The sequence below is a fragment of the Mus caroli genome, chromosome 1 (assembly GCF_900094665.2).
Source record: "Mus caroli chromosome 1, CAROLI_EIJ_v1.1, whole genome shotgun sequence".
Classification (NCBI taxonomy): domain Eukaryota; kingdom Metazoa; phylum Chordata; class Mammalia; order Rodentia; family Muridae; genus Mus; species Mus caroli.
Genome location: NC_034570.1, coordinates 154,252,977 through 154,275,831, shown reverse-complemented (window position 1 = coordinate 154,275,831; position 22,855 = coordinate 154,252,977). Strand labels below are relative to the sequence as shown.

The 22,855-nt window shown below is 38.5% G+C and overlaps 1 protein-coding gene across 3 annotated transcripts in view; it reads right to left on the bottom strand.

Annotated features, from left to right (window-relative positions):
- Kifap3 (kinesin associated protein 3) overlaps positions 1 to 13,502 on the bottom strand; it is a 134,776-nt gene extending 121,274 nt beyond the window's left edge. For 2 of the 3 annotated variants that reach the window (XM_029478213.1, XM_021160363.1), the window contains exons 1-2: positions 6,569 to 6,894; positions 3,397 to 3,528 (exon numbers count right to left, since the gene is read on the bottom strand). In XM_029478213.1, coding sequence (XP_029334073.1) covers positions 3,397 to 3,528; positions 6,569 to 6,600 — 164 coding nt within the window. In that variant the 5' untranslated portion in view covers positions 6,601 to 6,894. Of the gene's footprint in view, positions 1 to 3,396; positions 3,529 to 6,568; positions 6,895 to 13,335 lie in introns of those variants that run through there. The other variant, XM_021160355.2, reaches the window with a different exon arrangement.
- Positions 13,503 to 22,855: the final 9,353 nt, after the last annotated feature.

Sequence of the window (22,855 nt, the reverse complement as noted above, 5' to 3'; positions counted from 1 at the left end):
ACTCAGCGTCAGCATTTGCACACCCATGGTTCTCCTGAATCTGCAAGCATGACCTGGATCTCCCTCCCAGCTTACATTCACTACGATGACATTCTTATATCTTACTTTAGATTTTCTAGAGAAAAGTTGTCTTTAACTTTGGAGTCTCACTTCAGGCTGCTTGTGGACGTTGTACATCGTGGTGCGGAGCCTAGTGCGCACCACGATGTACAACGTCCACAAGCAGGTGTGATCCATCCAATAGCTGACTGTGAGCATCCACTTCTGTGTTTGCTAGGCCCCGGCATAGTCTCACAAGAGACAGGTATATCAGGGTCCTTTCGCAAAATCTTGCTAGTGTATGCAATGGTGTCAGCGTTTGGAGGCTGATTATGGGATGGATCCCTGGATATGGCAGTCTCTAGATGGTCCATCCTTTTGTCTCAGCTCCAAACTTTGTCTCTGTAACTCCTTCCATTGGTGTTTTGTTCCCAATTCTAAGAAGGGGCAAAGTGTCCACACTTTGGTCTTCGTTCTTCTTGAGTTTCATGTGTTTTGCAAATTGTATCTTCTATCTTGGGTATTCTAAGTTTCTGGGCTAATATCCACTTATCAGTGAGTACATATCATTTGAGTTCTTTTGTGATTGGGTTATCTCACTCAGGATAATGCCCTCCAGGTCCAACCATTTGCCTAGGAATTTCATAAATTCATTCTTTTTAATAGCTGAAAATAAAAGTGTTTAAAGTACAGATTACATGCTCACCTCTCTCCCAGTTTCTACTGTGTACTTCTGATTATCACCTTGTATCTGTGTGGCATAGTTATTATCTTTATCAAAACTCACAGAACACAAAAAGTGAACCCTAATGTAGGTCAAGAACTAATACTAACACATCTAATTATTAAGCATTCACTTAATAATTATCTAGTTATGTAGCATTCACTCTGTGATCTGTGTTTATAAATGTCTTGTAGTGTCACACATAAAAGCTTTATTTCTCTAGAACGTCCTCAACCTGAGCATGATACACTCGAACCATTATGCCTCCTCTACAATGTCAGACATGTGGAACTGTAGAGTACGTACATTTTCCAGACTGACTTCTTTTGGCTAACAATATTTATGTCTTTTGGTACTTGATAATTCATTTCTTTTTCATTTTTGAATAATGCTTTATAATATGGAGGTGTCACAGCTAATCCACTCACTATGAAATAATAGTTTGGTTGCTTTCAATTGTTGGCTCTCTTGGATTAAGTTTCTATAAGTATATTTGTTAGACTTTTATGTACATGTAAGTTTTAAACAGCATCTAAAAACATAATTACTGGATATTATGTGAGCCTGTATTTAGATTATATATAATGTATGCCATTTTATGGTATGGCATATTCTGTATATTATTGCAAGCTATGACTGGGAATTCCTGTCACTACATTCTTGTCAATATTTGCTGTTGCCAGTGTTATGGGCATTAGCCATTATAATGGGTATGGAGATTCCTGTTGTCTTAATATATATATACATATACATATGAACAATTTTCAATCTCTTCTAGGTCTACTTTCTATCACCCTATATATTAGCAACCCAGTTTAGCCTATATAAACTCAAACATTTTTGGTTTTAGTGTATAGACTCCTCAGTTTTGCATCTTTTAAAAGGAAACTGGAGTAAAACAAGTTTTGTTTTGAAATGACACTTGGAGCTACTCGACTGCTTTTAATCCACACGAGTACTTTTTGTTAGGCACCCAGCATCTATTAAAAACTAACAAAATATCACTTGTATGATTTCTATACCATAACAATCAGCTGCTCAAAAGAGATCTTCAGAAAGGTGAACTCTGTTGAGAACAGCTTATACCATTTTTCTGAGCAATGCAAGAGGCTGAAATGCCACGTTTGTGGTTCGAGGACATCACTGACTTCTCCAATGTAATGAAAGTTTATGCCACACCTATCTCAAGTTATACAGATTTCCTCTTCTTCACCAGTTAACAAACCTCTTGAGTTATCAAAACACATTTTCCTTTTGGTAATGCCTTTGGTACACACCTTTTGCTAGTGGTCGTGACACACCTTTTTCTAATGAGTGTGAGACACCTTTTTTCTAGTGAGTGTGAGACAGTTTTTGTTAGTAAGTGTGACACACCTTTTGCTAGGGAGTATATCCTTTAGGACTAAAAAATTAAATTCCCCTCCTGAAGTGTAGGTCATGAGACTCTAAAGTTAAAGACAACTTTTCTCTAGAAAATCTAAAATAAAATCTCAAGAGATGTTGATTAGTGCTCAGGTCATATAATCTCAGGTAGTCAATGACAAACAAGAAAAAACATAAAAAAGAACAAAAGTGTGAGCTAGCTGGACTGCAGTGTGAGCATGCACACATACTTTTCTAGACTTGTACAGTCTAGAGAACGCATTTATCTTTAATACGGGTCATTAAGTAAGTCTCCTTCTGATGCCAACAGAAAACCAGTGAGGACAGCAAACCGAGACACCAAGCGGCTTCTCTTCATAGGGTGCAACAAGCCAGGGCTTCTCAGCCACAGCATCACTGAAATGGAGGCTCAGTACATTCCTACCTTAGATGCCAATGTGACCACCTTACAGTGACAACCTACCATATCTCTATGAGAAGCAATGTTCCTGTGGGGAAAAACCATCCCCAGAGTGCTTAAGTACCAGAGTCAATGCTATCTACTTAAGGCAGTACTTTCACAGGTGCTCCTAGCTACCCGAGCACCCTCGATCCAACACAACATGGTATAAGTAGGAATTCTTTCTAACTAGTTACCAAGTCAGTGCTATGCAGTGAGAAGAGGGTTGAGAGAGAACATTAAGTCATATCAAATCTTCTCTACTAGTATAAAGTTATTGAAGGAAGGTAGGAAGTTTACCAGCAAAACTTCAGAATAATGAAAAAGAACAGGTCCCGAGGGACTCTTTTAAGTCAATAAGGGAAAGTGAGCAGGATGTGGACCTAAGTGCAGTCTAAAAGACAACTTGTCACATACTAGCATTCTTCAGAGGACCAGGAGGCTTTCAGGAGCCAATTCAAGATCTGTGCCCCATTTGGGTACAACATCTGAACATCGCACCACTCCCAGCAATTCTATGGGAGAAGGAATAGAGGATTTTCTAAGACTCCGAATTTCTAAATTAAGCAAAAACTCCCATATAAACATATCTTTTGTGATTAATTTCACTTAACATTACAAAAGTTTTACTTTCTCTAGAATATATTCTACATTTATACAGTTGAATGCAATCTTTCCTCAATTAAGCTGAAGTGGTCAAGAAGGATATTATAACCATTTATTGTCTATGAAGTTTAAAATAATATCATTTGTATGAAGGTTATATAAAATCTCCTATTTTCATAATGTATACAAGCTGAAAGAAACTTACATTTTTTGGCATTCCTTTCGTTCTCCCAACATGGGATCTCCCATTTCTCCAAGAATGGTAGCTTCCACTTCATACTGAACAATGAGAGCTTTTTCTGATGGATGTACATCAATATTTCCCCCTTTAACTTTCCTACAAAAAATAAAAAAAAAGATTAAAGTCTCACAGGACATCCATAACGTCCACCCTGTTTCTACATCTAAACTAAAAAAAGAGAAAGCCATCCTATGTTCAAGGACTGGATGACTCATTATTCAGATAGTAGTATTTTCCCCAGACGACTCAGGGAGTCAACAGAACCCCATGACAGCCTCGAGAAGGAAAAGACAACATTAAAATTTACATGGAAACAAAGACCCTAAACAACAAACATAAACAACAAATATAATCTTGATAAAGAGCAGCAATGTTGTAGGACTCACCCCACTCAATGCAAACACTCCCAATTTAAGCAGTACGTTACTAGCTCAAGGAATATTCATATTAGTAGTTGATTAGGACTGACAGTGCAAGAAATGACCTATGTTTACAGTCAGTTAATCTTCAATAAGGATGCTCCAAGTATCCACACAGAGCAAGAACAATCTCTGACAAACGATGCTAAGAAGATTAGATATTCTTAACTACCATATACAATAATTAATTCCAGTGGAGAAGAGACCAGCATTTAAGACTTTAAACTATAAAACATAAGGAAAAGCTTCATGACCTTGAATTTAGCAATGGTTTCTTAAATACGGTTTCAAAAGCCACAGTAAGTATTAATAAATTAGACTTCAACAAATCAAAATTGTTGACAGTACTGACATATTCAACACAGTAAAAAGACAACCAAAGGCTGGGACAAATGTTTGTAAATTGCATATTTAATAATGCCTAATATTAATATATGCACATATATATATATATATATATATATATAATATTTCAGTAACCACTTTTTCCTAAAAAAGAAAGACAAATGACCAAAGAGGATGAAAGGAGCTCAATTTACTTCGTAATTAGGAAATGCAAATCAAAACAGAATAAGACACCACTTTACAGCCCTTAGAATAGCTACAATTACAGAGCAAACACATGAAACACAAAGAGAAAATAACAGGCAAAGTGTGGGAATAACTGGAGTCCTCATACATATGGGGGAACATATAAGGTACAGAACTGAGGGAACCTCCCTGCTGGTTCTTCAGTGAGTCAAACAGGGAAGTACTTCATGATCCTGTATGCCAAGCTTATATATACACTAAATGACTGAAGAGAGAGCAGTGTCATGATGACAGTAAAGCTATTCCTAACAGGCAAAGGCACAAACACCCTGAGTACCTATCAACACCTGGTCATGAACAGCTTATGCTGTATCTGTGCAATAAATGTTATTCATTACAAAAAAAGGAATAAAGTGTTATAGCATACTATATATAGTACAGCACAGTATAACCAAAGTGGAACATAATTATACACTGTGAAAAAAATTGAACAAAGCATCATATATATCAAATCCAGCAAGTTCCTGCCTTTTCCATTATGTCTGTATGCCATATACATACACACACACACATACACATATATATATATACACACACATATGCAATATATATATATGTGCAATATATATATATCATATATGTGTGTAAGTATACACATGCTAAGGCAATGCAAACTTAGACAAAATTGAACAATGTTTTTTCAACCTTTTCCCAGATTATGACTAAAACATCACAGTGAGTAGATCAGTTGTATTGATTGTTTTCTAGATGATGTGGTTTTAAGAGGGTCCACACTAGTACAATGAATCTAAATAAAACCACATCGGACATGACGATAGTATATGAAAATCAGCAAATGCTACAATAGCAGCACGTTCTTTAAAACAACCTTCGGTTTAAAGTTGAAATTAGAAAGTGTATTGTACTTGACAGATAAAGGGTGTGTGTACAGGAGCATGGGAATGGGCACATGTGTATATGGTAACAAAATGACGTTAGAATGAGTACACTGGCCGTGTGTTTGTTTTTATTACATATTCCTTTTACAAATCTCTACTGAAAGTCTTCTCATTTGCCTTTTCTTTAAAGATATAAAATGAAAATGACAAAGCACTGTATTCCCTTGCCTTGTACAAGCAGTATAGTTGATTTATCTTACAACGATTTGACTATGTTCAAGAATCCACTACCACTTGCAAGATTATTTCTTTTTTCTTGTAAGATATGGCTAGAACCCTATCAAGTAAGTGAAAATATACTTAACAAATTTTATTAGGACTTAATGTCACCAACGAACATGCATGTTTTTTCTCTCAAAAGTATTTTCATACTTTGTCCTTATGTCCTTCAGAAAGTATTATCTCTCGTTTTCAAATGAAGTAATTATGTCCAAAAAACAAATCTATGTGCTCTTTTGCAGTGGATTAGCAACAGAGCTTTAACGAAAAATAGAGACTCCAAATTAGCATTTTTAAAATTTATTCACTGCTCCCTCACAGTTGGTTCAGTGAGAGGTATATTTTTCTAACCATGGGTGGTCTTATTTTTTACAGACATTAAGGAATCTCACAAAATTTCCTTTTTCTTGGTGTAGCTGATATCATACATATGTTAAAAAAAATAGTAGGCTTTCGCATGCCAAGGTCTTAATAATAATGAACTTCCTACAGAAATTATACAGTGTATGTGACCGTCAAGTGAGTAAAGTGGACCAAGACCAGCTGACTGAACATCTCAATCCAGTCTTGCATAAAGCAAAAACCACTACGTCCGTCTTTATTCCACACACCCCACCATGGTTTATGAATCTCAAACTGAACACAAATTGGTGATGTGACAGAATTCATTTCCAAGCTTCCATGGGATTTATCTATTGAGGAATCCAGGAGAGTGGGGCAGAACAAAAAACAAAACCCAGGAAATATGGGGTTTATCTCGCCTAACCTGCCTCTTAATGAGGTTATAGATTAATGTAGCAAGGACATCATCAGATGCTGTCAGGACGCCTCCAAGCCAAAGAGGACCTCGCGCCCCCGCAGGGCCCATCCTTTATTCCACCCCAACATTTTCTCTTTCTTTCCTTCCCTGCGTCCCACCCCTTCTCACATCTAGCTCTGCCCCTGGGCATCCCCTGGTCAGCCGGGAAACACCTAAGGACCTGCTCAGGGCGGAGCCCCGGTCGTCACCTTTTGAGGTATCTGGCGTCCTCGCCTTGCATGGCGGCGGCGGCGGCAGCGGCGGCAGCGGCGTGGGGAGAATGGGAGTGTCTGAGAATCTAGGAGGGCTACTTCCGGGGACCCGGCCAAAGTACCCTCAAAGCAGAGCGGTGACAGTCCCAAGGCCTGCAAGGAGGGGGGGCGGCGGCGGCGGCGGCGGCGGCAGCGGCGGCGCAGCGGTTACCACGGTGAGCCCGCCGGCTCCTCCCACTGCTCCTGGGCCCCAAAACACTGGAGCAGCCCAGACCCGCCCAGAGCCGTCAGGGCCGGACTCTCCGCAAGGCGCATGCGCTCACGCGACAGCTACAGTCTGCGCAGGCTCAGTGTGAAGCTCCTGCGACAAATCTGACGTTCCCAGGAACAGCGCAGGAAGGGTTTGGTGCTGATCTGGGAGCCTGTGGTTTAGAGTCATATTCCTGGTCACTGCCCCCTGGAGGATGGGAAAGGAAGAAGCATTGCAAGCTGCAAAATTGGAACGTAAAGTCCTTAGCGTGAAAGGAGACAATGTAACCAGTGAACCTTTTAGCTAACTAAAGATGGTGATCAGACTAGCCTTTGACAACAACTTCTTTGGTGGAGCTTCTATTTTGGAACATGTAAAAGGTTCTGCATTGATTGCACTGAATTCTAGCTTAGAAATACAGGCCATACAGTTAAATATATGAAGCAAATAAGTAAAACTGTTCAAGACCTGAAAATGGAAACAGAGGCAAAAAGAACACAAACAGGGAATCCTGGAGATGGAAAACCTGGGGACAAGAATAGGAACAATGGCAAGCATTGCTAACAGAATACAAGAGATCAAAGAGAGACTCTCAGGTATAGAAAATATGATAGAAGAAATTGATATGCCAGTCAAAGAAAAAATTAAAACTAAAAAATTCCAGACATAAAACATCCAGGGAATCTGGCATACCATAAAAAGACCTAACCTAAGAATAAAAGGAATAGAAGAAGATGAAGAGTTCCAGCTTCAAAGACCAGAAAATATTTTCAACAAAATCATAGAAGAATACTTTCCTAACCTAAAGAAAGAGAAGCTTATACACATATAAGAAGCTTATAGAACACCAATTGGGTTGGACATAAAAAAGAAAATTATCCCACCATATAATAATCAAATCACAAAATTTATAGAAAAAAAGAAAGAATATTAAAAATGGCAAGGGAAAAAAGACCAGGTAACATATGCAGGCAGACAATCAGAATTACACCCAACTTCTCAGCAGAGACTCTAAAAGCTAGAAGGGCCTGAATAAATATCTTGCAACCTCTATAAAACCACAGATGCCAGCCCAGACTACTATATTCAGCAGAACTCTCAATCAACATATATGGATAAAACAAAATATTTAAAGACAAATCCAAATTTAAACAATATCTGTAACAAATCCATCCCTACAGAAAATACTAGAAGGAAAACTCCAACTAAGGAGTAAAACCACATTCAAGAAAACAGGAAGTAATTCTGTACCAGCAAAAGCAATGGAAGTAAACACACACACACATGCACACACACACACACACACTAACACCACCAACATCAAGATAATAGGAATTAACAATTACTGGTCATAATATATCTCAGCATCAATGGACTCGATTTCCAAATAAAGAGACACAGGCTAACAGACTGTATGTGAAAACAGCAGTCAACATCCTGCTAGATACAAAAAACACACCTCAGCAATAATGATACACATTACTTCAGAGTAAAAGGGCTGGAAAAAAATTTCCAAGCAAATGACCAAGAAACAATCTGGAATAGCCATATCTAATAAAATATATCTAGTATCTAACGAAATAGATTTTCAACCAAAATTAATCAAAAAAGGACAGGGGAGTGTACTACATACTCATCAAAGGAAAAATCTACCAAGATGATATCTCAATTCTGAACATTTATGCCTCAAACACAAGGACACCTGATTTGTAAAAGAAACATTTCTAAAATTTAAATTGCTCACTGAATCCCACACTTCGAAAGTGGGAGACTTCAACACCCAACTCTCACCAACTGCCAGGCAAAATCTAAACAGAAATAATGAAGCTAACGGACATGAATCAAATGGACCTAAAAGGTATCTATAGAAAATTTCACCCAAACACAAAAGAATTTACCTTCTCAGCACCTTATGAAGCCTTCCTGAAAATTGATCATATTTGGTTACAAAGCAAGCCTCAACAGATACACAAAAATTGAAATGATGCCTTGTATCTTTTCAGACCACTGTTGATTAAGCTAGACAGCAACAGCAACAAAAACATCAGAAAGCCTACACACACATGGAAATCTGACAACTCTCTAATCAATAATTTCTGGGTCAGGGACAAATTAGGAAAAAAAAATTAAAGACTTTTGAAAATTCAATGAAAATGAAGGCACAACATACCCAAATTCATGGGATACAATGAAAGCAGTGTTAAGAGAAACTTCCTTCATAGCACTAAGTGCCTCAAAAATAAATTAGAAAGTTTCCATACCAGCAATTTAAAAGTATACCTAAAATCTCTAGGGACGGGGGGGGGGGGAAGCAAGCACACTGAAGTGGAGTAGAAGACAGGAAATTATCAAAGCCATGACTGAAATCAATCAGTTAGAAATAAAGAAAACAATACAAAGAATCAACAAAACCAAGAGCTGTTGTTTTATTTTTGAGAAAATCAACAAAATAGACAAACCCTTACACAAACTAATGAAAATATAAAGAGACAGTATCCAAATAAACAAAATCAGAAATGAAAAGGAAGACATAATGACACTGAGGAAATTCAAAGAATCATTAGGTCTTACTTCAAAAGCCTGTATTCCACAAAATTGGAAAATCTTAAAAAAAAAAAAGGTGATTTTTTTTCAGACAAATACCACTTACCAAAGTTAAATTGAAATCAGGTAAACTATTTAAGCCTCCCTATATCCCTATAACCCCCTAGGAAATAGAAGCAGTCAATAAAAGTCTCCCAACCAAAAAAAAAAAAAAAAAAAAAAAAAAAAGCCCAGATGGTTTTAGTAGAGAATTCTACCAGACTTTCAAAGAAGAGCTAATACCAATACCCCTCAAACTATTCCACAAAATAGAAAGAGAAGGAACAATGCCAAACTCAATGAAGCCATAGTCACCTTGAAACCCAACCACACAGACTCAACCAAGAAAGAGAATTTTAGACCAATTTTCCTTATGAACACTGATAAAATAATACTCAAGATATTCTCAAACCAAATCCAGGAACACATCAAAGACATCATCCATCAAGATCAAGTAGGCTTCATCCCAGGGATGCAGGGATGGTTCGATATATGAAAATCCATCAGTGTAATCCATCATATAAACAAACTGAAAGAAAAAAAACCCACATGATTCTCTCATTAGAGCTGAAAAAGCCTTTGACAAAAATCTAACATCACTTCATGTTAAAAGTCTTGGAGAGATCAGGAATACAAGGCACGTACATAAACATAATAAAAGAAATTTACAGCAAGCCAATAGCTAATATAATGGAGAGAGCTTAAAGAAATTCTACTAAAATCAGGAATAGTACAAAGGTTTCCACTGTCTCCATATCTACTTAATATAGTACTTAAAGTTCTAGTCTGAGGAATAAGACAACTAGAGGAGATCACAGCAATACAAATTGGAATGGAAGAAGTCAAAGTACCACCATTTTCAGATGATGTTAGTATACATAAACGACCCCCAAAATACTAACAGAGAACTGCTACAGCTGATAACTACCTCCAGCAAAGTGGCTGAATATAAAATTAACTAAAAAAATAAATCAACAGCTCTCCTTTATACACATGATAAATGGGTAGAGAAAGAAATTAGGACCCCGGCGGTGGTGGTGCATGCCTTTAATCCCAGCAGTTGAGAGGCAGAGGCAGGCGGATTTCTGAGTTCAAGGCCAGCCTGGTCAACAGAGTGAGTTCCAGGACAGCCAGGGCTACACAGAGGAACCCTGTCTCAGGAAGGAAAGAAAGAAAGAAAGAAAGAAAGAAAGAAAGAAAGAAAGAAAGAAAGAAAGAAAGAAAGAAAGAAAGAAAGAAAGAAAGAAAGAAAGAAAGAAAGAAAGAAAGAAAGAAAGAAAGAAAGAAATTAGGGAAACAAGATCCTTTATAATAGCCATGAATAATATGAAATATTTTGGTATAACACTAACCGAGCAATTGAAAGACCTATATGACAAGAACTTCAGGTCGCTGAAGAAAGAAATAGAGGAAGATATCAGAAGATGGAAAGATTTCCCATGTTCATGGATCAATAGATTATCATAGTGAAAATGGCCATCTCATCAAAAACAGTTTACAGATTCAATGCAACTTCCATCAAAATTCCAACACAATTCTTTACAGACTTTGACAGATCAGTCCTCTACTTCATATGGAAAAACAAGCAAAAATAACCCAGAATAGCTAAAAACAATCCTGTACCATAAAAAGAAGTATTATCACCACCCCTGACCTAAGGCTACTACAGAGCAATAGTAATAAAAAGAGCATGATATGGGTATCGGAACAGTCAGTTTGATCATTGGAATCTAATCAAAAACGCTGAAATAAATCCATACACCCACAGAAACTTGATTTTTGACAAAACCATTCAATGGAAAGAAGAAAGCATCTTCAAAAAAGTGGTGCTGGTCTAACTGGATTTCTGCTTGTAGAAGAATGCAAATAGATCTATATCTATCACCCTGCACAAAATTCAAGTCCAAGTTGATCAAACACCTCAACATAAACCAAGTTACACTTAATCTAATAGAATATCAACTGAGGAATAGCCTTGAACTCATTGGTACAGGAGCCAAGTTTCTGAACAGAACACCAGTGGCTCAGTCTCTAAGATCAACAATTGATAATGGGACCTCATGAAACTGAAAGGTGTCTATAAGGCAAAGAATCCTGTCAATAGGACAAAAATGGTAGCCTACAGATTGGGAAAGAATCTTCACCTACCCTACATCTGACAGGGGTCTAATATCTAGCATTTATAAAGAACTCAAGGAGTTAGACACCAATGAACCAAATAACCCAACTAAAAATGGGTTACAGAGCCAAAAAGAATTCTCCACAGAGGAATCTCAAATGGCTGAGAAACACTTAAAGAAATGTTTAAAGTTCTTATTCATCAGGGAAACACAAATAAGAACAACTCTGAGGTCCCATCTCACACGGGTCAGAGTAGCTATGATAAAAGTCTGAAGTGGTGCTGTTGAGGGTGTGGAACAAGGGAAACACTCCTCCACTGCTGGTAGGAGTGCAAACTTATACAACCATGTTGGAAATCAATTTGGTGGTTTCTCCAATAATAGGGAGACCTACTCAAGCTACACCACTCCTGGGCACATACCTGAAAGATGTGCCAACATCCCACAAAGACACTTGCTCCACTATGTTCATAGCAGTTTCATTCATAATAGCCAGAAACTGGAAACAATCTAGATGTTCCTCAACTGAAGAATGAATAAAGAAATGTGGTTCATCTACACAATGGATTATCATTTAGCTATTAAAAACAAAGACATCACAAATTTTGCAGCCAAATGGATAGATCCCAAATGGGTAGATCCCAAAAGACATGTATGGCATGTACTCACTTATAAGTGGATATTAGCCATAAAATTCAGGATGCCCATGCAACACTCCATAGACCCAAAGAAGCTAAACAAAAAGGAAGGCCCGGATTAGGATGCTTGATTCTCACTTAGAAGGGGGAATAAAATAGTTGTAGGAGCTAGATGGAGGGAAGGAAGAGTGTGGGAGAAGGAATGGGGAGAGGAATTGAGGGAGTTCAGGATCAGGTGTGGGGAGGGCAAGGACAGATGGCCAGATGGCTATGAGAATGAGTGGAAATCTGCAACTAGTGGGGGTGGAAAAGTAGGGGATGTCTAGAGGATGTGCCAGAGACCTGGGATAGGGGAAGCACCCAAGAATCACTGAGGGTGACCTTAGCTGTGACTTACAGCACTGGATATATGGAATCTGAAGAGGCCACCTTCTGTAGCCAGGCAGGAACTTCATAGAGCAAAAGGGACTCCAACCCACCCACAAAACTTTCAACCCAAAATTTCACCTGTATACAAGAAATGTAGGGACCCCTCTGACACTATTAATGATACTCTGTTATGCTTGCAGACAGGAGTCCATCATGGCTGTCCTTTGAGAGACTCCACCCAGCAGCTGACTTAGTTGCAGAGACCCATAGCCAAACAGTGAATGGAGCATGGGCATTCTTATGGAAGAGTTGGGGTAAGGATTTTGGGCCTCAAAGGGGGTAGGTACTCCATAGGAAGACCAACAGAGTCAACTAACCTGAACTCTGGGGGTTCTCAAAAAAAATGAACCATCAACCAAAGGCATACATGGGCTGGAACTAGCCCCCTCTACATTAGTAGCAGAGTTGCAGCTTGGTCTCTATGAGTGTCTCAACAACTGTAGTGAGGGCTATTCCAAAAGCTGTTTCCTGTCTATGAGATATGTTCTTCTAGCTGGGTGGCCTTGTCTGGCCTCAGTGGAAGAGGATGTACCTAGTCCTACAGAGACTTGATGTGCCATGGTGGGGGTATATCCCTGGGAGCTCCCACCCACTCAGAGGAGAAGGGGGTGGGGGATGAGGGGAGGGATCGTGATGTAAAGTGAATAAATGAAATAAAATAACAAAATAAAAATAGTTCAAATAAACTATTTAAAAGTTTTCATCCTGATTTACTTCAGTAATCTTGGTATAGTTCTTTCTTACCTTGTGACTGCCTTTGGGACATCATCAAATGGCCATTGTGGTCCAAAGAGTCCACAACCACCAGTTATTAGTGCAGTCATCTTCTCACTTAATTTGAGCTCATGATACACATCTTAATACAAAGGAAATTTCAGTTAAAAGGAGTTCTTACAATGCATCTTATTCTTGATGGTGGCAACCCCCTATTGACAACCAGTATGACATAGCAAACAATTATGACATCACTGAGTGACTCCAAGTGTCAGAATGGGGAGCGAAGTGGCCCATAAGGACAATGATTCTTGAATCTGTGATTTTCTCTTATATTATGGAAAATGCTTTAATAGCTATGTGTTATGCCAACCTCATAATACTTGTTACTTGATACACAGTCAAATGAATGTATTGTCTTTATACACAGGAGGTATGCATTTAGTCACAGACACTTGTCTTTGCAATTTAATATATGCAGATTTATTTGTTAAAGTAGAAGTTACAAGAGAGTATAGATACCGTTACTCTCATGTGTATCCTTTTGAAGAAATGTACTTAGAATGATCAAGGGGAGAGGATCTGAACTTTGGTTATTATAAACTGATTTATTAATTTTTCCAAAATGTATAAGCAGGTATTTCTTTAGACTTGGGTAGGCAAGTAAATCTACCTATGAATAGGCATACCTGTGAGTAAGGCATAGTTTCTGACCCGAGAGAGTGCCTTTAAATGCAGCATAAGTACAAAGAAAAGAAGTAGATAAAATTCGTAGCCATATATTCTACATGGAACTAGAATGTAGTTCCATAAAAGCTAAGGAGGATGTGACTGGAGAATCATTATTTAAGTCTTGAGAGGCCATTGAGGGCACAGGACACTCTCCAAAGAACTGAGGCTATAAGAACTAGAGAGTGACCTCAACAACTAGAGGACAAGCAATCAACATTTCTGCTATGTAAGCCATCATTTCCATCCACCTACATCTCAATTTTATGTGTTGTTTTTCCCTTGACCATTCTACTGAAGTTTTAAAACCTATTAATCATGAAGTCCTCAAGAAAGATGGCACACCATCTCTTAAAGTCACTCGGTGGCTTCCAATTCCACAATCTCACACCAATACCATTTGAGTTAGATATTCACTGACTCCAAACTCACTACCTATTTGTTAGAGCATATTTCATACTTCAGGCACACTTCAGAGCTAATGTAAGAGGTAAAGAAGTAGTCAAAGATCATGTGACCACTTGGGGAAAATTTAAGCTATGGCCATATTAGCATCCAGGTGTTTCCTCTGAAGTTTTAGTAGCAGGATTAGAAAGAATTTAATGCGGAAAGCACATGAGAATGGCCAGGCACCTCTCCTGGAATGACTTGAAAAGTGTGTGGTGACCAAGGAGGTTCCCTCATCACCTCTGTAAGAAAAGTTACTGCTGTGCCATGAATGCTTGTGACATAACCTCTGCGTCATTAAGTACAGAACAAGAACGGCCAACTCATTCCAGCTAGTTCCTATTAACTGCCAGTTGGAAATAACATTGGAGTTAGGTGAAAAACGAATCTATATTTCCAGGATTGACATAAATTATTTTCCATTGAGTAACATAATCACGGCTTAACCAAGGAGCCAAAGCCTTGTCATCTGTAATTTGACTTTAAGACTTTATTTTCTTTCCCTTCCTTTCCTTTCCCCACTCATTTCTGCTTTCCCCCTTCCACCTTCCTTTGCTCTCCCCTCTCTCCTCTTTAATTACTCCCCTCTCATGTGATAGGCAGAACTTGTTATAGAAATGACTGCAGATCAGAAAGATCGTTTCCAATATGTAAACTTGGTCTGTCTTTGCTAATTATCATTTTCCTTTCATTTTTCCCTTCATTTACATGATTGTTTCTTTTGATTTTTTCTTTCATTTAGTCATGCTTGTGTACACTAGAATAGATTTTTTTTTAAATTTCGTTTTTATGATATTTGTATTTTTACAGTATTCAATTTTGTAATGCAAGACGCACATGCAATGTGTAATGATTAAATCCTCTGATATTCTCATTTCCATGTACTGGGAACTTTCAAATTCTTCCTCTCTAGTGATTTTTAAACATGTAATTGATAGTTTTAGACACAGTTATCCATGGTGCTATGGAATTTATTCCAGCTAGTTCTATCTAATATCCACTGTCTACCCTCTTATTGCTCTTCCCTTCTCCTGCTCTCCCCACTCTAGTGAATTTTGGTCTCCTCTCAGTATCTGTGAAGGTTTTTAAAGCTTCCATGAATGAGTGGAAACTCATTTGCTTCTCTGTTCTTTATTTCTCTTAACATACAACCCTCCAAGTTGATCCATTGTTATAAGTCATAGAGTTTCATTCTATCAGACGGGCCAGTCACATTCTATCAAGTGTTCTTATTTCATGTATCCCACAGGTTAATCTTCAATATCCATATTTCTCAGTTTGAATCAGCTTATCAAGTATATAGTAAGCAAGCAAAAGTAAAAGAATAAATAGCAAGGAGTAGATTGTAGAAATGGCAGATAGCAAAACATCATTAAACCAATGCTCACAATACTCAGCAGAAACAACTGGGTGAGTAGCTTGACTGGGAAACTAAGCAAAACTAACATCCTTAAGTCGGGGGTGGGGGGTGTCTTACAAACACCACACAGAAATTGACTGGGGAAGAGGAGGCAACAAACGGGTATTCTTGATCAACAAACTGCCAAGCAGAATGTCTTCCCCTAAATGAGGCTTCTTTGGTTTTACATTTTTATTTTAATATGAGCTTTAAAAAACTGATCTTTCTTTGGCACGTGATGTCTCTAGACTCTTCTATGTGTAAGACTGTATGGTCTATAATCAAGAACACTTTGAGGATACACTTGACATCTTTTGTGACTGGATAGATTAATTATTTTTCTTACCTAATTGCTCTGGATATGTCTTCTATTCTTGAAATGGTGAAAGTGGACATTCTTGTTGTTTTTTTTTTTCCCAGAAATACTTTTAGAATTTTCCTCACTTACTATGATATTGTCTGTGGGTTTATCATATAGCTATTATTGTTTTTCAATATGTGCGCTCATGCGTGTGTGCATGTGTGTGTGTGTGTGTCTGTGTGTACAGATTCCCAGGATCTCCTAGCTAGTACCTAAAGACAAACATGAGTGGTGGCATGTAGCCATGACTGACCCAGGTACAGCAGTTATACTGTTTTTTTGCTCACCCTTTCTTCTTTTTCTTTCCTCTTTTTTTCTCTTTCAGTTCTTACTCTCCAGGGTTCATATAGACACTAGTTATTTCTGATTGCAAAGCCTCTACAAACATGCCAATATTGTACTCTACTCTATAATGTGAAGTCACTGAAACTGTTAATTAAAAAAAAAAAACATTTAAGCAAAATCAGCCTCAAATTTCACCACAATGTATCCAAGTCCTGCTGTATGAACACTCTTTTCTAATTTTTAAGTAATATGGTTTTCAAACAAAAGTGAAACATGTCAAATTCTGTGACACCTTCCTCATCAAAATAGTTCCTGTTAAAATTAAATCGATGCCTTTAATTTAATGAAACCACAGAGGAATTTTATATAGTTCTTTAAGTATTTTCTTTTACACCTTTCAGTACCTCTCAGAAAACCACATGGGGTACAAAGTAAACAAAGTGTGAGGGCTGGCAGGAGGGCTCAGCAGGTGAAGGAGCTTGCTGCCAAGACCCTGAGCTTGATCCCCAGAGTCCACATGGTGGAAGCAGAGAACCAATTCCTGCAAGTTATCATCTGACCACCATGTGTGTGCCATGGCATGTCCACCCCCATTCATACACTTCGCACACCCCCAAAACAAAGAGAATGTAAACAAAATATTGAAGAATTTTAAACCTGCAAAAGTTTTGTCCTAATTTACCAATTTATAACCTTCAGGATTTAAAGATATTTTCAACGTGGTCAAAGCCAAACGACCTGTTTTGAAACATCTTTTTGATTAGGCGTTAGCTATTCTCGGAGACACAAGTTCCTAAAGTCCTGAGCTGCTTTCGTTGGAATTCTCGGCTGCTGGTTATGACTCACTGAGATGGATGCATTATTCTTTTTTAATTTACTTCAGTAAAAACTCCCAATGAATTTAAAGTCAGTGCTCTGTATGTAAAAAGAAGGATGTGTGTTCCCGTACTATCCTCTAGATGACCTCTTAGTAATTAGATTTTAGAGAGCAGAGTTGTTATCAAGAGTCAGATTCATCACACAACCCAAGAGATTCTTCTTCAAGCCAGCCCCTTTATAAAATCCTGTTCCAGGCTTTGCTGGCTGGTGGATTCCCACATTGGTGATATGCCACCCAGAAAATCCCATTTCCTCTTTTCCCTCTCTTTCACTTCCTGCTCACACTGTGAAGACTTAGTTTATACTTCTCAAGTTTACTTATCGTGGTTTGCATAAAATTACTCTTCACTCACTTACACATTGTAGATAATGGTTATTTGCCTATAAACCTAACAAGTACTGAGTCTTATTTACCCTCCTGCTCTGTGGACACTTTCAGAACAAACGGGCAGTTGTTTTTGAAACACTTGCTATTTTTATGATGCTTGGAACTCTCTTGCCTTGTTGCTTGTGCACCTTTTTAATGGCACAAGTCTCCTTCTTTCATGGTGTTTACTCTGGAGCTGGTGTGAACAGAGGCTCTTGGAAATGTAGAGTGTTAATATCCTGGCATGTGTCTTGCTGTGTGCAAGAGACGGCTTCTCTAGGCTGCTGGGAGCATAGTGGAAGCCAGCCTGTCACAGCATAGACAGACACACCTAGGCCTAAATGATCACATATCCATCGTACCCTCTTGTGCTCTCTGATTTCGTGTGTACAGCTGGCTGCATATTTACTGGAGTACTGCTTTGCATTCATTTCTAGAATGCATGGCACCTCACATGTGCTTCTAATTAATGCTCATGTTTGATTGCTTTACGTAACTTTTTAAACAAAGTTAAATAATCTTGTATAAAAAATGTCAGTTTGTGTTAAAAAAAGCACAATTATGTCTCTTTGGGGAATTAGGAAAAAAAAAGGAAAAAATTAAGTTGAAATACTTCAGCCCCCTTACATATATTGCCATAAATGGTAGTGACATTGAAGCAGTCACACATTTGAGGTTCGAGAGCTTTTAAATAGCTTTTGAACAAATCAAGCACAAAGTAGTATTACTTATATTAAGAAACTTATTTAAAACAGAGCCCATTAATGGGACGTGATTTAAAACCATGTCTGTTTTAAATATACGTTCAAAATTAAGTTACTAGGCCAGAACCCGAAAGTCAGAAAACTGATACCTCAATATAATAACTCCAGCTTTGGAGGCAGATTTATTATTTCAACCCATGAGGAAAGCATGAATTGGTAAATTACCATATCCAGTGTAATATAATTAGACCTAGAAAACTTCATAAATTTCTGTAAGTGTAATACTTTGGGCTACAGTTCACCCAGTAATGTAACAGCTATTCAAAAATGGACTGGTGGTACTGTGGCCTCTAACATAAAATAGAAAAACAAGGGGGGGGGGTTGGCAAAAACCCTAGTAGCTTTATCGATGCTGTTTATATCGATATAGATGCATAAAGATGCATATAAGCTATTTGAAGACAGAAGTACATCTAATACATATATTTGAATTTAAACAGCTTAATCAGATGTTCAAGACCTGGGTCAGATTGACATCATCTTCCGATTCTTTCCTATTTTTCATCATACACACTTATAGATAACACTTGGTATGGCAATTATGCCCTTTCCCCCCTGGGTTTTGTGCTTTTTGGGTTCTTTGGTATCAAGAGGAGCTTTTGTCCCCACAATTAGGTGGTGACTAGATGTAGCAATCAACTTGCCTGGATGCATCATTAATAACAAACCAACTGCTCAGAGCTCATGTTCTGATCAGCTCCCTTATCAAACTCTGTACACCAGCCCAATACTTCTACTGCCTTAAATCACTAATTTAGAGCCAGGCACCAGATAAGTAAGGACTCTTCCGTATGCTTAAAGAAGCGTGGGAATTATTTAAGCCATCCAATCCAACGCTTGCTCAGTATAGCACCTTATCCATTTCTTCCTGTGAAAACCAATACCTTCTTTGGTCTCCTCCTTTCCTCCCTTTCCTCATGGGTTGGGTATCATTATAACCCCAGAATTATGAATAAGTTACATTTTCCTTGGATTCTTTCTTCAATGTTTGTCCTCATCCTGTCTCAATCCAAAGAATTTTCTAGTCCACTTGTCGTCCTTTGCCAACCAGTTACTCCCAACTTCCTCATAACCACTTGGTGTTTTCTATTCTTAAAACCCTTACCGACCCAACCCTAGATACTCTTAATAAACACTGCTAGAACACTCTCTTTTTTGCTGAGGTTTCCTCCTGCAAAACTCTAGTTCCAGAGGACTCCATCCTTTGGATTAAGGGTAGTTGGTTAAATGCCATTCATGGTGAAGATGCTCCATCCTGGTGGGATTAACCTAGTCTCCACCGTTGGCTCAGGATGGAGATGATCAGTTGTGAAGTACTTCTGAATGCGCTCCTGGTCCTGTTACTATGTCAGCCTCACAGAGAGTCACACGTACTAGTGATTCCTCAGATCCTAAGTCCTCCATGAGATACGAGAACACTTGTTCAGTTTCTCAAGCTCTTTCTGTCCTTTGAAACACATTCTCTCAACTACCTCTATCCAGCCACCCTGTTATCATAAATTCAAAGCCAAACCTGTCCTTATGACACCTTCTCTAATCCCTTTTCCTGAATTTGATTATATTTAATTGACAGTTTGTAATGTGTTGTTGCCTGCATGTAATGAACCATATATTGGCAACTTATCACGTGCTGTATGCACTTGTTGAAAGTGTTCTCTGGGACTGAGAAGACCCTTGTTTGCTTGTCCCCACCAGAGCTCCTTGTCCCGGTGCATGCTGACCCCCTTACTTTTAACAGAGAAAGGCACAAGTGGCTAAGGTTATGAGTTATATGCTTGGGAACAGATAGTAGGCAAACTGTTTTCCACGCAGGTTACTATATGCTCCACAATAGAAAATTCTCCAAGTGTGAGTGGGAAGCCAGAAGTCCAGCCATGAGGAAGCTCATGCATGGACCTCCAGCTAACGTCTCCAACATCTCTAATAGGTTTGTGCTAAAGGCTGAGTGGTGGATATGGCAGTGGTACCTGCTGCTACTCTTGCTCTTTTACTTAGAAGCCTGACCTGGGGGATTGCTCTGCTCTGCTTGGAAACTCCAGCTGACTTCCTGAGTCAGTTTCTGCTGGATGCTTGCAGACTTGATGACGTTATTGTCTCAACTAGGCTACACCAGTGGTTCTGCTGGATGCTGTGGACATCTGATTGGATAACATTTTGCTATCTGCTACTTGCTAATTCTTTTTAAACTTCTGTTTGCTACATTCTTAGTAAACACACTGGTTCAATGTGAAAGCAGAGCTATCAGATCAATTTGAAGACTGCACAGAACATTATCTCATATGCATTTAAAAAGACTAGATGGACACTAGGGTTTTTTCACTGTTATAAAAAGCTTAGCATTTGGGGGCAATGGATGCAAGTATACATACTAGTTTGTTTTACTTATATGCTATATTAGGTTGTGTATATTACTCTAGCTGAGTATCATGGTCTTGTCTGAGTGACTTAAATAATGGAAACTAATTTTGTCATGGTTTTAGACTCTAAAAGTTCTAGGTTAAGAACTGACAGGATAGCTTACTTGTTAGAGTTCTCCTTATGCCTTATAAATGCCTGCTTCTCATTGTATTCTCATACACCTTTGCCTCAATACAAGTATACATTAAGAAAAGGAGGGACAGAGAGCTCTTATATGTTAGTTATGCAGATACCAAGCAATAGGTCACAACCCCAACCTTTCCAGCCTCAGTTTAACCACTTTTTGGAGAGTTGCTATCTCTACAATATACTCACTCTGGGGGTTAGGCCTTCAACCTATGAATTTTAAGTCACACACTTCAAAAGCATTTAGCTTTAACCAAAGGGCTAAATGGTATTGTGCTCAAAATAATCAGCATACTGCATTCAAGGTCAATAGCTCTAGTTATGATACTGACTTGTCACTATAGTCAGTACATGTTAGCTCTCATGAGACTTTGGAGTTAGTTTCATAGGCTTAGGAATTAAAGAGTATTTGTGTGTGTGTGTGTGTGTGTGTGTGTGTGTGTGTCGTAGTGGGAATCAAACTCAGGTCCTTGTTCATGCTAGAGAAGCACCACACCACCATCACTCTATAACATCATTTTACACACACACACACACACACACACACACACACACACACACACACACACACACATATGAAAGATGGCTCACATGTGTTTGCTTGCTGTAAAGACATTTAGAAACTGAGTTTAATCCTCAGTACCCACATAAAAAACTAGTCCTGGTGACTGATGCAACACATGGTTGTGATGGCAACACTAGGAAGGTAGAGACAGGTAGATCCGATGTACATAGCAATACCCAGACCAGTGAGGAAACCCTGTCTTCAAAAACAAACCCAGCAATAAGAAACAAGTGGATAACTCCTGAGACCTACACCTGGAGGTTGACCTCTGACCTTCATACATGCGCACTCACACGAATGCATTCTACACACAAACACTTATACATAGGCACATATCAAGACACACAGAATTATGTATGCATATAAGAGATGAAAGTAAAAGCAACAACACTCTCAGGTGGATGAGTAGCAATAGTAGGAGAGGCGGAGATGGGAAATAGTAAGACCAAAATGCCATGATACATGGTACATGATATAATTGTACGTAAATGCCTTTACTGAAGCTGCCAACTTTGTACAATGAATGCAAAACTAACAAAGAATATGCTTTCTCTGAAGAAGAAATCATCCAAGTCTTTCCAGGGGAATCATGTTACTCATAATCTGTGCAACACAGCTTGCAATCCCATGTGAGACTTGCAGAGCTATAGCTGAGATATGGAGGCTCAACCACACATGTACCAGAAGATCACTTTTGTTGCACTCCTTGTTAAGGTATTTAGCTTGAGCCAGTTCTTCCCATCCATGTTAGACCTGGACTGCTCCATCTCTTGGATTCTTTTAAAGAAGAGTCCTTGAAGGGAGTACTGGGTAAAAATTTAATTATGGGGCTGGAGACCTGGCTTAGCAGTTAGAGAGCTTGCTTTTCTTCCAGAGGATCTAGTTCAATTCTACTGAGCATCCACACCAGGTGGCTCATAACCTTCTGTAACTCCAACTTCAGAAATCTGACATCCTCTTCTGGTACCTACACACACACAACAGACACGCATATACATAAATAAGAATGAAATTATTTTAATTTTCTTCAACTAAGAGTAAAGTACATTTACATGATACTCCTTAGAACTTCTAGGTTGTCATTCAGTCCTGATTCCTGTGTCATGCATCCATCTTTTAGTTATGAAATTCCTAGGCAAATGGATGGACCTGGAGGGCATCATCCTGAGTGAGGTAACCCAATCACAAAAGAACTCACATGATATGTACT